Below are 16657 nucleotides of genomic sequence, written 5' to 3'. Positions count from 1 at the left end.
CCTGTAGTCTGAAGAACATCTTGCGCATGAGAATTTATTAGCCTTAAGTATAAGATACAGGATTTAGGAGTGTGTATGAAAAATACAACCTTGCAAAAATATTTTAGCGATAGGATTCTAAATTCTTCTCTGACCCTACTACTCTTTTAGTTGAGAAGAAATTCAAAATGTTAAAACTTATTTCTGCTAATAAGCACAAGCTGAACTCACCAAAAATGCACAAAGCATGTAAAAACTGATAAAATAAATGATGGCAAAATTGCTTCCACACGTGTACTCTTCCCCTGGATTATAATCAGATTCTGGATCACAGCGTTTTCCAGGCAAACATGCCAGCATGATTTCCTGCCAGGCTTCTCCAGTTGCACACCTTCATAAGGTCACAAAGAGAATTAAGTATTATTTGATCAAAATTAAGAAGAATGTATTAATTTGTTACATTCTGATAAAATGTTTGGAGCTGTACATGCATAAATGTGAAGACAGGCCTCAAACTCCTCAGAGCACAAATTAATTAGAAATTACAGAGCATGTTTCAGAAATGACAAGTTTAGATCTGACACTGCAGGCAAAATTTATAAGGTACACTAGTACACCAGAAAGGCTCACATGTAAAAATTTGAACTCCAAACTGTCATTTACAAGTTAAATACCTATTGCAGTGGGGTTGCTGTGTATGGAAGTGGATATATTGTATAACAAAACTGTAATAAAAGTTAAAAGTTGTGTTGCTTTTTTCTCTCCATGGCTGAGGAAATGTTTGTCTCTTGTTTCTGCTGTTGCCTTTTTTTTTTTTTTTCCTATAGTTGGGTAATGCCTGTATACACACCTGTGATTTCAAATACTTAAAAACAACCACTTACCTATGACCTAGTTGTAAAGGCAAGTCTTCACATGCATAAAGTGACTTAGCTCTCTCATTGGGCCTACAGATACAGAGCATTGTAGCTAACTACAGATGTTGAACCTATGGGATTCTAAGTTCGTTTTTTCAGTAATACACTCTCTCCCTCTTTTACCTTCAGCTTATTTTCTGGGGATAGTCAATCATCTTATGCAATATGATAGGAATTTTTCCACAAGGCAGAACTGGAAAATGATTTGGGTTAGCTTATGGTTTTTATTTCCCTCCCAACATCCCAAAAGTTTTATTTGAAGCTTTTCTAAATTAAATAATGAAACCTGAGATAAACATCCAAAGCAATATGAGAGCAATGAACTGAAAGAAGGGGTCATCTGAGAACTGTATTTTTTGCTCAGATTTTTAAGTAAATTGTTTTTAACAGAGGATAAAGTGTACTTTTGAAACAAAATAAGGCTGTCTATGAATTAGTGATCTATAATGTGTTTTGCATATGCAGATGTTCTTCTGCATATCTCATAAACAAATTCAGTTTTGGCTTAGATCCACAGTGAATGTGGGAGAACTGTCACATCTGATGATACATTTTGGTTGAGAGTCAACTAACAAGCAATGCAGAAGGCCTAGATGAAACCACAGCACTCCTGGCAAAGGTTTACCCTGTTCTCAAGCTCTCTACTAATGAAGATTCCATAATCCCCCAGGATCATTTACACCAAGGTTTAGTTACTTTTATTATCAGTAGGTTTTTCCTGCTGATATCTCCCTTCTGAAAGCTACACCCCACTACTTCTTGACATCTCTTTGGAAAATATAAAGAACGGATTATTTTTTTCACCTTTGCAACAACCTTTCCTTTTTTTTTTTTCTTTTTTTTTTTTTTTTTTCAAACCATCATGCTAGCTTGCCTGTGCTTCCACAGAATAAAATAAGGGCATAGTCTTTTTCACCTTCCCCAACACCTGCAGAGAGCCATCAGAGCTGGCTATTTAGGCTCCACCTGAAGACAGTTCCTCCACAAATGCACTGTTCCGTAATAGCTGTAATGACTTCAGGCCTGCAGCACCTGATTAGAGCCCTGCTGTGCCAGCGGACACTCAGCATACAGCTGTAGAGAGTACATGCTTGTTATAGGAAATTGCTTCTTACTTGCAGACACATTTTGAACAAATCCACAGCAGAAGGGTTACAGACATTTCATACAGACCATTGAAACGGGATGCATTAAGTAAGAGTTCAGGTTTACTCACCTGAAGAGGAGCAGCACGGCTTGGGGGAAAGTCTGAAAATTGTTGTTTCTGTTTATTTGGTTGTTGTCCCTCATGGCCACTTTTCCAAATACCTACAGAAAAACAGGATTTTGACTTTCATCCTAGCAACCTGTACTGGGAGAAGCTATAGCCATTGTAGTCTAAACCAGCTTCAGGATGTATGAAAAGCACTTTCACAAATGTACTTACTCTTTTGAGTAAGTCTTGAGATTTTTCCTGATAATGTAAATGCAGTAAATATATCACAACTACAAGATAATTGTTCATTTTAATTTGGCATCATTAAGTCATTATAACACTAATACCTTCTCCTGTATTGTAGGTGACAAAATATTTGCTTTAGGCTGGCACCTAGAGTCCTCGAGTAAGATTAAAACCCCACTAAAACAGATATTGTGCATACCTGTAGTAAGAAATGCTGTTCTGAAAACCTTGAATCTAAACAGACAAATTAGATGCAAAAATGGAAGCCAAAGCATAGAGTCCCAGCCTGAGCATTTTGTCCCAGTCAGAGATGGAAATTTGTTCACTTCTCCAAAATTAAACTGCAATTCCTTGGTCGCAAGACCATTCTTTTTCCTCACATTAATACACTGATATTGTCTTACAGTACAGTAAGGGCTGTTATTTCATTTTGAGAGATTAAGGTCACTGTGCTCTGTATACATGCTGCTGGACTGTAAGGATGTAAGCTCTTTTCAGATTAAAAAAAGAAGATTAAGAATCAGGAAGCAAATCTACTCTCCATATCATGTTTCCTCATCTCATCATGTTTAATTAGGGCTTCCCTTTGAGTTGGTTTGGGAACCTTACAACTCTGAGATCAAAAGAAAACCTTTTTCTAATCCTTAGCTAGATTCTTTTCCTAGTTCTATTTTTTTCTCATGGAAGACAGGAGAAAAAAAAAAAAAGGCCAGGATTTTAATGCCATATTCCCCAAACAAATCTATAGTAAAGAAGCCATGCATTCTTTCATACATTCATGCACAGGAAGAATAAACCTCACAGTGTGTGAAAGAGGAATGGCTCCCCTCAGCAAATCAAGATACTATAAGCTCACACCCAGTTCTCTTTTATCTTTTTGGATTTTCTGACTGCCAAAATCATAGCCAATAAAAGTTTTCTACATTACTCTGAAAGCTCTGCCTCATACATAGCATCACTATCAAAGGAACATTTCAATAAGCACTTTGGTTAACCGGTCTCAGAGTAGCCAACACTGAGCTTTTGTGTAATACTAAGGAAAAAAAAAAAAAAAAACAAAAAAAAACCTATAATTACCTGCATTCCAATGACAGCATAGATGAAGAACAGCATGGCTATCAGAAGGGCAACATAAGGCAGAGCCTAGGAAAGGGACAGGTGCATTGTCTTTTAATAATTTCACACCATAATTTCAATTTACATTTACAAAATTTCTCTGTACACCACAGGCCTTCCCAGGGGTTTTCTTCTTATGCAAGTGCTTAACATGTTATTTATTACCTGTCACTCTTAATATTCTGCCACATGAACATGAACTTCATTATATTTTAAATTACTTCTGCCAGTAATCCAGGGGGAAGAGCCATCTTTACCAGTTTTAGATTTTATTTTCATTACTACTTCTGACAAAACAAATGTACTTCCCACTATACTACATTAACTTCACATTCTTCAGAATTTTCAGGAGACAGGATTGAAATATCTATTTGCTACACTTATGAAATCAGTTTTATACAAACAAAAGATTAAATTTCTCTTTTGTAGTCATATAATAAAAACACGTGGAAGTAAAAGACCTGTGTGTGTCAAACCTGTATTTTTTTTAATTTCACAAAAAATTCTTTTTAGACATACCAAATAATTTCTTATGAAGTATTGTAAAAATCTCACTGTAACAGTTAAACTTATATGACAAAGAATGACCCTTGGTCTCACAGAATTAACTGGCAAAGTTTCTTTTAGCATTAACATGCAAATGTATTTATAAATGTAATTACTGCTAGCATGAATTTCAAAAGAAATACTATTTGCACTCTACAATGTATTATATCACAAAAATTGGTATGTAAATAGTTGTAGTAATTAAGCAACCTTAAATAAATTTTGCTAACCTGAAATGACTTAATAAATGTCCACAATAAAGTTCTGATTCCTTCTCCTCTGCTAAGCAGCTTCACCAACCTCATCACCCGGAAAAGACGGAAAAAAGTGATGGAGATTCTAGCGCTGTCTTCGGAGTTCTGAAGAGTATCATGGAGAAGTCAAACCAAATACAAACTCAAACATGCAACACTTCCAGATAAACAACATCAAATGCAAAGGTGGAAGAGGTAAGATTTGAAAATGTATCTTGAGGACCTTTTCCCCTTGATAAGAATGATATGAAAGGAAAAATTACATGCTAAAAACACAAGACCTGTAGAAATGCTTCACACATCACATGCATTTCCAAGTTTTCTGGTTTGTTAATAAGGATCATATTGGGTTTGTTTGTAGTAGACTTCAATAGTACACTGACAACAAATGCAAACCACTGCATACACCTTTGTAGTAGGACAGTTATGAAAAATACATAAAAAATTGGTGGAAAATAGAGACATGGTAAAAAGAATAAACTCAAGTAGAGGTAAAACCACTGGGGTCAGTTTACTAATCTTACCCCAGACTCATCAGCTGTGACTGTTTCAGTTGGCTTTGGCTTTAAGAAATTAAGAACATTAAATATTAAAATCAAGATCAAAAAATCAGCTTCACCATAAACAGAAGGAAGGACATTTTTCACTTCTAACTGTAAATGAACATCTTTCAACTCAATGTATTTCCTGAACAGAACATTAAGTACTTATTAAAACCTTCCCTTAGCATTTCATGTTGGCTGACACACTAAAACATTGTTGGTGACTCATTAAATCTGGTAGTAAGAACATGTTTAAGAGAGTCTACGTAAACTAAATACAAAATAAAATGCCTACTCCCATGGTAAGCCAGTCTAAATTAGACACAAATTTCCATGGTTGTATGAAACTAGCAGTAAGCCTTACGTAAAACTCAAGAACAAAGCTTTGGGGTCAAACTGGCTTTTCAAGGTCCTTTTTCCAATGTGATTTTTTTTTGAAAGTTGATTACTCCATCACTGGAATCTAACCATATTCAAGAAATTGTTGTTTTATATCACATCAAGAGTTCTTTTAAAGCAAAGTAATACACGTGAGTTAATTCATTCATTGATGAGCATCAGGCCAGGCGGTGCTTAAGAAGGACAGATTTTTCACTCAGCTGAAGTGGCAGACAAACATTTTTAGCACAGTAACACAAAAGCTAACTCTCCCATGGGGGTGCAAATGAGAAGGCAAAATTTGGAGTCTCTCATCACCTAGAAAGTACCTGTACATTTGAGGTGGTATAACAGGATTGGGCATGGAGAAAGGGTTTCAGGATTTAATTGACCCCTTTGAACAGATCTGTACAACCTGCATAAGCTACAGGTAGGGGAGAGGGGCATACCAACTTCTTGTTCAGAGCCAAACTCTACGTCCTGTGAAGAAGAAACTCACTTCTCTTTTTAAAATGTCTCTGTTTATCTGTCTTTGGAGAAACTGTCCCAATATCCTAAATGGCCAGACACTTAGGCAAAGCAGCTAGCAAAGCTTACAGGACCACATGTCCATGCTTGCTTGTGCACAGACAGATTCACTGCAGCTTCTTCAAAACTGGATGGAAAAGGCTTTAAAAACTTCATAGCACTAGCAAAAATGGAATTTAGGAGGTTAGATCCAAGTGATGGCTCTTACCCTCTTGTCTAAAATGTACACCTTTTTCAAGTGGCACTTCTCAACAATTAGGGTCACATACAGTGGCAGTAACCGTGATGCCTCCCCAGTGCTGCTTCCAACACACTGAGGATGCATCGGGCACACTCTCAGTGCCACACTTATCTTTGAGACTGAGTAAAATCTCAAGCCTTGCTGTTACCTAGGATAAGACCCAGAGGGAAAGAAGGGAACAGAGAGCAGATGAGTCTTTTGAAAATACTAGCAATATACCATACAAACATATTATGGTAAAATAATAATAACAACAAAAGAATAGGTAGCACTTTCTTGAATCCAGATCATTAACAGTATTTATTAAAAGACTAATTGTTTTATTTGTTACTTTTTTTTCAAAACATATGTAACGAAGGTATCAAAAGTGGCTAAAAAAATGAGGTAAAAATAACCATTCGTTCAACTATATGTAATCTCTATATATGCATTACTGCCCTGCTAGGATTTCAGTATTTTCTGAAACAGTTCTAAAACTGTTTTAGGGGTTATTACTAAAGCAAGGCATTAATGTTAACAAGAACCCAGATCTCATCATTAGACTTTAGTAAGCAGACTTTAGTAAGTTTGTAAAATCAGCTATCATGTCTAAGCTTTGTAAGCACTTGTATAAAACACATACAAATAAAATGCTGTCAATAAAAGAGAGTTGCTGCATTAGAAGTGCCCTGCGTATTTCAACAATTTGAAATAAAACTACCAAAATATTGATTAAGGAGAAATCCATAATCACAAACATCATAGATGCCAAAATATCACGAACATCATAAATGTCAAAACACCACACAATGCTTAAACAATCTTACAAGGCTGTCTAACTACATCAGCAATAAACCTGTACTAGTGCACACAGACCCACATTATTACTGATTTTTCGGTACAGAAATAATTCCTCTTTATCTGAAACTTTTAAAGAAAACAGGTTTCATTACAACTTCTGCAGACGAGGCCTGAAATTTCATATTAATCTCTAATAACTGGCATGCTGAGACAGATAGTCCTAATCATTAATCAAATTAATTAGCATTCAATATTTTGTGTTATCAAAAATTAAATGAAGTATTTGACAGAAAGAGAGCATATTAAATTACAACATCTTCACAAGCTGGCACTAAAAGAATGAAATAAAATGCTGGATTTTGCATTTGGGATCTTTCCCCACTAGAACGATTGGGCCCCAATAATCTAGGAATGGTATTAGGATAACAATGTATAATGGAATATATAATATCAGAATAAGCATACTTTAGTCCTACAGATTTTTAATTTTGTTCCAAATGAAAAAAAAAATGAAGAAAGCACATGCATTAAGATCACTGGATTTGGTTGTTAAAAAACTCATAAAAGGAAGAATAGGTTAAAAAAAATACAACTTTTTCTGCATATTATGTTTTTAATAAATGCTTAATTCCCAGTTTTTACACTGCAGACAGAGATCAGATTACCAAAACTGCATGTGAACAGTTCTACTTCCCACTGCAAGTGCTCAGGAGTGATGAGTGTAAAAGCCATTTTTATTTTTATTTATTTTTTTTTTACTTGATGGCTGATCACCTGCTGTTGGGCAGTGGTAGGATGTCAAATGCAAGCAGTAAGAGCAGGCCAGGAAAATGCCCTGTTCACAAAAGAGAAATTGTGCAAAAACACCGGGGTGCTGAGATGGGGACAGATGTTAGAAACAAAGAATGAAAACAAACTCCTGGTATCTGAGGAGTATTTTCCACTGGAGATGAAAACATCAAACTTCTGCCCATCATTGGCCAACTGTTTTGGGTACTGACATTTTAAAGTGAGCGTATCTAATTTTTTACCCTCTCTGGCACTTCCCTCTGATAATACATCAGCTCAGTTCACATTATGAATAATAATTCCAATTAATTTAGTATACTGACAGACCAGAAGCAATATTCATACTTATTTACAAAGGAAATGCTAATCTAAGAGATAAATTAACATTTATTTATGTTGAGCCGGCACCAGTAATAATAACATCTGGGAAACTAAGTTTTTGACACAATTTTCAGTAACAGAGAGATTGACAATAACAGTGAACATCTGCTACCTCCAGATAAGGAAAAAAAACATACTATCCAAACACAAACTTATTTACAACTTCAGTAATATTGCTTAACATGTACACACACAAGTAGGTGGCACATTATGTAGGAAAAGTATTGAATAGAATCGAGATGGAGCAGGTTGAGCAGAGTGTCTGGAAGACAGTTGCTGACAGGACTGCAAGTCCAAGTGTTTTTTGTGGCCAGGCTGTGCCTACAAACTGCACTCCCCTCACCTTCCAGCAATGATTCCAATACTACCCGTGTCCCAGACATGGGCGCTGGCTGGCCATTCTCATATTTTTTGTCCCCCGTGGGACTGCATGATTTTGAAGATGGCAGCTGTGCTTCTGGCATCACTGCTAAAAGTCTGGTAATGGGCACGAGGTTAGAGCAGAGCTAGAATATTTATTTTTATATGAGCAGCTTCTGCTTTCACCCCTTGCCCAACAGATGCACTGCGATGGGGTAAACGAGGACAGAGACTGGCTTAATTATTCTCCTTTCTGTCAGCCATGTGCCAGCTACACTGAGAGCCTAGTTCAGCAAAGAACCTCATCTCTCTGTAAATTTAAGCCACTTCTTAAATACTTCAAATAGACTCTAAATCAGTAATATATATTCATTTTTCTTAATCACAGCTTAACACAGCAGTTTTCTTCCCAAAATAATCCTAACCCTCAAAAAAGATTAACCAATGATCAGCCAAAATTTTTGATTCACTAATTAAAATGTTTGCAACCTGCTGGTATTTATTGTTGCTTACAAAAAATTTAGCACGTTTCCTAAACTGTAATTCCTCTTTCCATCTCTTCATATTGCAACTAAAGCTCCAAATAAACATCCTAACTTTGGAAAAGCTTCAATGTCAAAACTGTGATCAGTGTGAAACTGATTGCATCATGCATTGGAAGCAAACCATAGTGCTGTGTTTAAGGAAAAAATAAAAATAAAATAATAGTTAAAAAAAAAACATGGTGCAAAACTGTGGATGTTAGTAGGCAGTTCTGATCAAATATTTCTTGTTACATTTTGTGCCAAAGTGTACTACAGTATGCAAAGCAAATTAACACATAATGATGATGGAATCACGATTGCAAATATAGCAGGAAATATGCAAATGACAAATACATACAATGACAGTAACATACACAGGAAAGCATTCAGGTTGCCAAAATATCTTCAGAAACATGTAGTGTATGTGCGCCTATGTATGTACACATGATTCCTTCAGAGAATAATTACTGGGATTCAAATTTGCTACTAAGTAATTAGTAGTAATTCTTATCACTCTCTGTATTCCCTGTTCAACATGAATCAAATGCCCATATGCATCATTTAATAAAAACTTTGAGTCAATGTGAAGTACCCCAAGATAGTAGATTAAGAAGCATATTTTTCCTCGTTTCCTAGAGTATTTAATACTCTAAATTCGTAACATCTGCTGATGACATGGGATACTGTTCTCATAACAGTCCAAAAAATATTCAGTTGTACAATAACTAAATTGTCAGTATTAACATCTTCATGGAAGCAATTCCAAAACTGGAATCCAGAATCTCTTACAGGAGGTGGATGTGAGTTATGGAAGAGCGAGCCCCAGCCATCCCAGCAGACGCTCCACAAGCAGCCTAGCAAACAAAAAGTCTCCCACTGTCCTCAAGTCAGTGTTACACACTGCATAGTGCTGAAATGGTGACAATTTGGTTCCTTCCTGCCAAATGACAGAATATCTGATTCTGGTTTTGCAAGAGACATTTTTTGGTCGATCTCGTTGCTACTAACCACTGTTAGCTGTTACGGTAGTGTAAGCACTGAGTAAGTCTCACATGTTTACAGTGCTGAGCTCCATATGAATAGATCTTTCTGAGGAGCTCAGGAGGAAGATATCAATGCTCTTCTTTGAAGTCCTACTTCAGCAAAGAACCTGAATCTTACTGAACTTGAAGCATAAGATTAGGTTCACAGGGGCTGCATAAAACATTTTCACAAATGAAAAGGAAAGTGAACTCTCCGTCATTTTCTTGACATTTTGGCAGCACATGAATGGTAAAAGAAATATAAAAAAAAAATGTGAATCAAAACCTCTGCATCTACTACTGTATATCAGTGTGATCATGCCTTTAAGTCATCCAGTGCTGGTCATCCAAATGGTTTCTGAACCATCAAATATGAAGATAATTTTTGTACAGTCAGACCAGGTTGAACCATGCCTATTATTTCCATTTAAGAGCTTATTCATTTACTCGGAATTTATTTCCACTTATTTCTCTCTCATTGCCTTAAGTTAAGGATGTTCATCTCCCAGAGTGGGCTGACCACATATTGAGTCTCACAACCACCACCCTGTTTTTTTTTTTCTTTTTTTTTTTTAACTTAAAAGGAACCATTTTTACGACCACACAAGATCTTGTGTGTCATGTGAAATTTTTTAAAAACAAAAGGTTACAAAAAAGCCAAAGTAATTATATAGATTTTAGTAGTGCTTTTAAATTTTGTATTTCTATTCCATATATATATTTACTTATATGTACTTGCCTCTAAAAATTTCTAAAAATAAAATGAACATGAAAACCAATTAGGCTCATAAAAAAAACTGGTTAAAGGAAAGGATATTAAATGACCAAAAAAAAATCATAGAAAATAGTGTGTTGCCAAAATATATGTTGCTCTGAGGTGGTTCATTTCTGGAGCCGGTCACTGATCCAGTCCTTGAGGATGCTAAGCAGTCCTGTAAATTGCTGAACACCTTAAATACACTGATTTTTATGGGCACTGAGATATTCAAAGCACAGTAATTTCCTGGATAACGTGTAAATGAGAGGTTACTGGATCAGAAGAATCAGCCTCAGGGCACCATACACATTATCATAAAATTTCAAAAAAAAAAAGAAAAGGAACAGCAAAATAAAAAGAACACAATTTCCAAAACCTAATACTGAAATCAAGGAGATATGTAACTAGAAAGTCTAACCCACTCACTTGAAAAAAACTGGGTCAGATGCAATATTGTTAAAATTGCTGGCCTTTGGAATTAGTCTGAACGTATACAGCTAAAATGTCACAACGAGGTCAAGTTGTTCCCACCGCATGAGGCAGTTATGTACGCAAATCAATAAGAATGTTTAATTCATCTCAAGTCTCTGTACATTATTTTAGGTATTCACATCTTTTAAAATCTTCATTTATACCAACCAACTAAGAGGACTGCAACTTGATCAATTTCAACGGCAACAAGATCTGGGTTTACATCAGTGCTAGCAGATTACACTGTTTCAGACCAGCCCTCAAACAAGGCTGAGCTTCCTCAGTTTAAGTAGTTTCTCTACTGGGAATTTTTACAGGTGCCATTTCAATGGTGCCTGAAATCCCATTGAAAACAAAGCCTTGTTAGCATCTTAGCAGAGCTGTGGATTTCCCAGGATCACTGTCATTGTTAGATAAAAGTACGGATGGAATAGTATATTTCCAAATGCTGAAGAAAATATTGAGAAAGAGATTCTAAAACACTAAATTTGTATTACACAAACTGACACAAAACTAATGAAGTAGGAATAATTCAACAGAATCAAAACAATAAAAGTCATTAAAGAAAGTTCCCTGGATACTGCAGTATACACTGTTTCATGCTGAAAATGGGAAATCAAGCCCAGAATTATATTGAAACTGAAAAACACTCATCACTTGCACAAACAAAGCACAAAAAAAAGTGAAAAAAGACCAGAAACAGACAATACTTAGTACACAAACAGTCTGCTGTGCAGTGCTCAAAAACATCAAAGATAAGCCTTTTGTCTGGTGAGTATAGTATGAAAAAGTAAGAAATGCAGTGCTAATTCTTGACTGTGGGGTGTATTTTAGCTGAAGATCACTACTTGATCTCCAGAGTAGTTTCAAGACAACTGAGTGAATCACTAAAAAGTCCGTGTTCATCACAGCTGAAAGCTCAGCAGTGATCAGTTACAAGTAATGCTGTCGAATTAACACTGTCCATACAGCAATAAATGCAAGGACATCTATAATTGCAAAGGTACATTTTGAGCTATTTTTCAATGTCTTCACAAGTAAGGACATTAGGGACAGCAATTCTTAATGAGTAGGAGTACCACTCCTTCATTTTCTTTCCAGTGATGCAGTCAGTCATGAGACTCTTGATCAACTTAACATAAAATCAGTAAATAAAATTTAAGGTGAATCAGGCTTAAAATTATTTTGATTGTGATTATTCTTTGAGCTGGCTGTATGTGGAATTTGCAGCTGTATAAAGGAATTTGAAGTCCTTAGTGAGAAAATAAACTGCGTGTGCACTTGAAGGCATTCTGCCATCTTAAAAATAAATAAATAAAAGAATACATTTGTTTTCTATATTTGTGTGAAATGTATTTATAATATGTATTATTATGCTTACCAAATAGACTAGAACCTAAGAAGTTTAAAAACTATGCACATCACTGTTTCTCAGCAGCAGCTATTGCAGTTAATTGATGTTATCAAGGCCAAAGCTAATATGAACTGAAGGGAGACCTGTATGGGCACAGTATGAGAACTGTCTCCTTTGGCAAGCAGCCATATCCTTTCTTGTCTACTCAATTCTGCCTCACCAAGGCCCACACTTTTGCCAGTAGCCTGTGCTCAGCACCTGATCCAGGCAACTGTGAAGCCCCCGGTCACTTGCGGAAGCAGAGCTCGCAGAGCGATCAGTAGGAAGAAGGGCTGTGGGTGAAGGCTGTGTAAACTCACAGGGATGCCAAAAGTAATCTTCACCAAACCAAAGGAACCAAAACAAACCATCGAAACAAAACCTCAGTCTAGACCAGCCCGAGAAATCCAAGCTCCTGGTCGGGTGGTTTACAGATCACTGATCTGAACGAAGCATTTTAGTTTCATTTTGTTTTGTTTTCTCCTCATCCTGGAACGCCTGGAACAGATCACAGCCTTTTCAAACACAATTTCTACTCCATGTTCCTCAGCAACCTTTTTACTCTGGTATTCACCGTTCCAAAATTAAGTTACTGTCTAACTGAAGGTCAGGGTATCATTTCTGCTATTCACTGGAGCAGTGTGATCCTAAGAATCTGGTTCCTGGCATGAACCACTTTGAAAAATATATTTTAATATGTCTTTTCTCTGAGAAACTGTTTCAATTAAATGGCAGTGATAGCCACACAAAGGATAGCCAACTTAAACAAACAAACAAACAAACAAACAAAACATACAGCATATATTTATTCTTTGAATGCTTTTTAGTTAAGTTAAAATCTGGGCTTTACAGAAGTGCTATATAGTGTTAAGGGTTTGCTCTCTACTTTCTTTTGATAAAAATGTATCTAGAACCAAGCTGTGAACACTCTTAGCAGACTCTTTTTTTGATTTGGTAACTGTATGCAATGCATAGGGCTTAAGAGCCACTGTACACTGGCCCCCACTAACCCTTTGGGTATATCACAACTTTTCTGCCTTGCTTCTCTCAAATATAAGATGGAGATATTGCAATTATATTCACCACTTAAGAGTATTTACTGAAAATTTAAAGTTTTTTCAAAGATGTTGCATATTAACTATCCCTACTGAAAAGAGAGCATTTGGGTAAGTAATAAAATCTATCGGAGAAAAAAAAAAAAAGAATCAAAGAAAAAAAAGAAAGGTATCTAGCAAGTAGTTTACTAAACCAATTTTATGAGGAAAGGAATGTTTTTAGCCAGCTCATAAAGTGGGACTGATGCACAGAAATATGCAATCTTCAAATAAGATAATACCAAGAAACCATCTTATATCTACAGCTTTCTCTGATTAATCTGTTCTTTGATAGCTGTGAACATTGGGGACCTGCATCTTCATGGGTATTTGTGGATAATTTTGTTCTCAGCTTGCCAAGCAGGCAGAATCTCCAGCAGGTGTAATATGCTAACTATACCTGCTGAGTCTGTGCACTCATTGAGCATTTTTGCTTGCTGAGTTGGATACAAGTCTCACTATCTTCAGTCTCCCTTTTTGAGCTCTTAACAAGCACTAAAGAAAACAGGCATTTTCCTCTGAAATTTCATTTTGACTAAAGAAACATGTAAGTATGGACAGCATTTACTCCAGAGCTGTTCTGTGTTTTCTTATCTTTCATTTATCTTTTTCGTCATACAGCTTTCCTTGTTAAAACCAGCAAGTCATATAGAAAATAAGAAAAAATCACAATTTCCCTATCTTTTTGTTGTCCAAATACCTACACACGTAGTGGCCATTAATCAAAATTTTGGTGAAAAGATGGAGTCTTCAAATAATTTTAAGAGTAAATTGAATTTCAAAACATTTACTGAAGTATTGGAAAAGGAAAAAAAAGGGGGAGAGGGGAATAAACATTTTCCATGGCATGGAAGTCCTTATTTTCTCTGTGTACCTTTCTTCCACTACCTCATGAGACCTAGATGCTAAAACCACTTTATAAAACATACCTCCCATGGGAAAAATAAAAAATAAAAAATTATTTCTTAAGCTAAGCCATTAAAGCAACTTACAGATGCTTAAATTATCTGAGTCAAGCTACATACAAAAATCACTAGGCTTTAAATAAAATAGCAATTGAGGCTTCATTTCTTTTTTATATATAAAACTTTTAAAATATTTTCTGAATATAAATAGAAAGATATAATTCCATTGTTTCACTATACTGTGTGCACGTGCAGTTTTACGGGTTTATAGTTCTGTAATAACAGCTTGTATGAACATCTATGTCAATATTTTGGTCTTCAATTTCAGGATAAAGCATACTTTTGTTAAAAAAGAGAATTTGGGGGTATAAAGTTTACATTTTCTGTATTTCTTGATGACAGCAATTACTTTTTAGTGCATGAACAGTTGCTACTTACATTAACTTCTGTTATAGCAATATCAACGACGCTACCAACAACAATTAAGGCATCAAAAGTGTTCCATGCATCAGTGAAATAGTGCTGTTAGGACAAGCATTCAGCAGAAAGACAGCAAGAGAAAAACACAAACAGAAAAAGAGAAGAAAAGGACAGTGTTATAACACAGAAACACTCTAGGCTTCTCTGATGTACCACTATACAATCTTTCCCTTTTCTTAGCTAAAAAAATTGGTAGAAAAAAAAAGGCTATTTATTTCCCATATCAACATAATTGACCTATGACTGGTCTGTACTCAAACTTTAGAAACATCAGATCAAAATCTGTGACTTGTCCAGATGATGGAAATAGTGGGGAGACAGAGAAAGAGAAGTAGGGACTGGGGAAAGTAAGCTGGGGTATACTCACATCAGCTTCACTGAGAACGACGTCTACTATGCTGCCAATAACGATGAGGGAGTCAAACGTATTCCAGGCATCACTAAAATAGCCCTGAACAGAGCAGGCAGGGTGCAAACGTTTGTGATTACACATGAAATGTCAAATATTTGCATACTTCTGTTTAGTTTTGCATAAACAGAAATTAGTTAAACAAAACCTGTGATCTAATGAGAAAACAAAACAAAACAAACAATATTGCCTACTGAAGGAAAAGCAACATATATGTGCATGTGTGCGTGTGTGTATATATATACAAGTTATATATATACATGTACAAACACACACACAGACACACGCGCGCACTACACGTGCATAACGCACCATCAGATAAGCACGACTTTGGCAAGCAAGCCATAATCCAAAACTGTTGTCTGGGACTCACCAGCAAGGCTGAAAAATTCTAACATATATAACCTAACAAGCACAACAAAATCCCTTTAACCATATTTCTGCAGGACCAAGCCAATTGAAACCTCCTTAGCATTAATGACTTTGTGATAGTCCTACCTAGGTAACTGGTAAAAAATATTTAAGGGTCATCACTGTTTATGAATGCACAATTATTATTAAAGTAAAACTGTGCAATAAAATATTGCAGAACTGACTTAATCTTCTATTTCGGACCTGATGACCTCTTGAGGTCCCTTCCAACCCTTACAATTCTGTGATTCTGATTCTATTCATGAAGAAGGTTTAATATAGAAACCTACATTTGCTGTTAGGGCCTGATTCTGTAACCCGTGCTAGGAAGCACAGCACCTTGAACAAGTTCTTAAGGCTTTTAATGCAGCCAGTCCAATGTCTGAAAATTCATTTTCATAAATCATTTAGTCACCCTTCTGACATTTATGCCTTTAAATATATTCCCTTATGGATATATTAGTAGCCCACTGCTGCAAATTGTTATAAACTACTATCTTCCAGTAAGAACCCCAATTACTGTCTACTGTCTACTGCAATCAAAACTGCATGTTTGTGCAAAAAGATATTTGGGAAGAAATCTGGAGGTGGGTTACAGGATCGTCTGTCACTGGGAACAAATCAAGATGTATTATGATGCTGAAGGCAACTCTGTGGATACAAGATACGTAGGTTTCCTACAGCATGTGGATTTTGCCTAGTTATTACAGAAATTCAGAATTGCACAAGTTACTGAACTCATCCTTTCTGTCATTCAGATATAATGACTTATGAGCCTATCATAACTAACATGTACGTTATATTGCAAAGGCCACAGTGTACATGTTGTACATATGCATTCGGCTTCCAGGTAATTCATTTTAAAGTAGTAACTTGTTAGTTGCTGTTGCAGTTCTAAAAAGTTAATTTAGCAAAAAGTTGAAAATAACAAGTATGCTG

The 16657-nt window shown here is 35.8% G+C and overlaps 1 protein-coding gene across 27 annotated transcripts in view; it reads right to left on the bottom strand.

Moving 5' to 3' along the window:
- The window catches only part of CACNA1D (calcium voltage-gated channel subunit alpha1 D), a 211258-nt gene that overhangs the window by 32537 nt on the left and 162064 nt on the right, over positions 1-16657 (bottom strand). For 11 of the 27 annotated variants that reach the window (XM_080606375.1, XM_080606365.1, XM_080606388.1 and 8 more), the window contains 7 exons: positions 15266-15349; positions 14857-14940; positions 4778-4816; positions 4230-4358; positions 3415-3480; positions 2113-2204; positions 211-370 (listed from right to left, as the gene is read on the bottom strand). In XM_080606375.1, coding sequence (XP_080462501.1) covers positions 211-370; positions 2113-2204; positions 3415-3480; positions 4230-4358; positions 4778-4816; positions 14857-14940; positions 15266-15349 — 654 coding nt within the window. The remainder of the gene's footprint in view (positions 1-210; positions 371-2112; positions 2205-3414; positions 3481-4229; positions 4359-4777; positions 4817-14856; positions 14941-15265; positions 15350-16657) is intronic. The other 16 variants (XM_080606367.1, XM_080606368.1, XM_080606370.1 and 13 more) reach the window with 5 other exon arrangements.

Source organism: Anser brachyrhynchus (assembly GCF_964034855.1).
Source record: "Anser brachyrhynchus genome assembly, chromosome: 10".
NCBI lineage: Eukaryota > Metazoa > Chordata > Aves > Anseriformes > Anatidae > Anser > Anser brachyrhynchus.
Note: the sequence above shows the minus strand (reverse complement) of the source record. Positions and strands in the feature narration are given on the sequence as shown.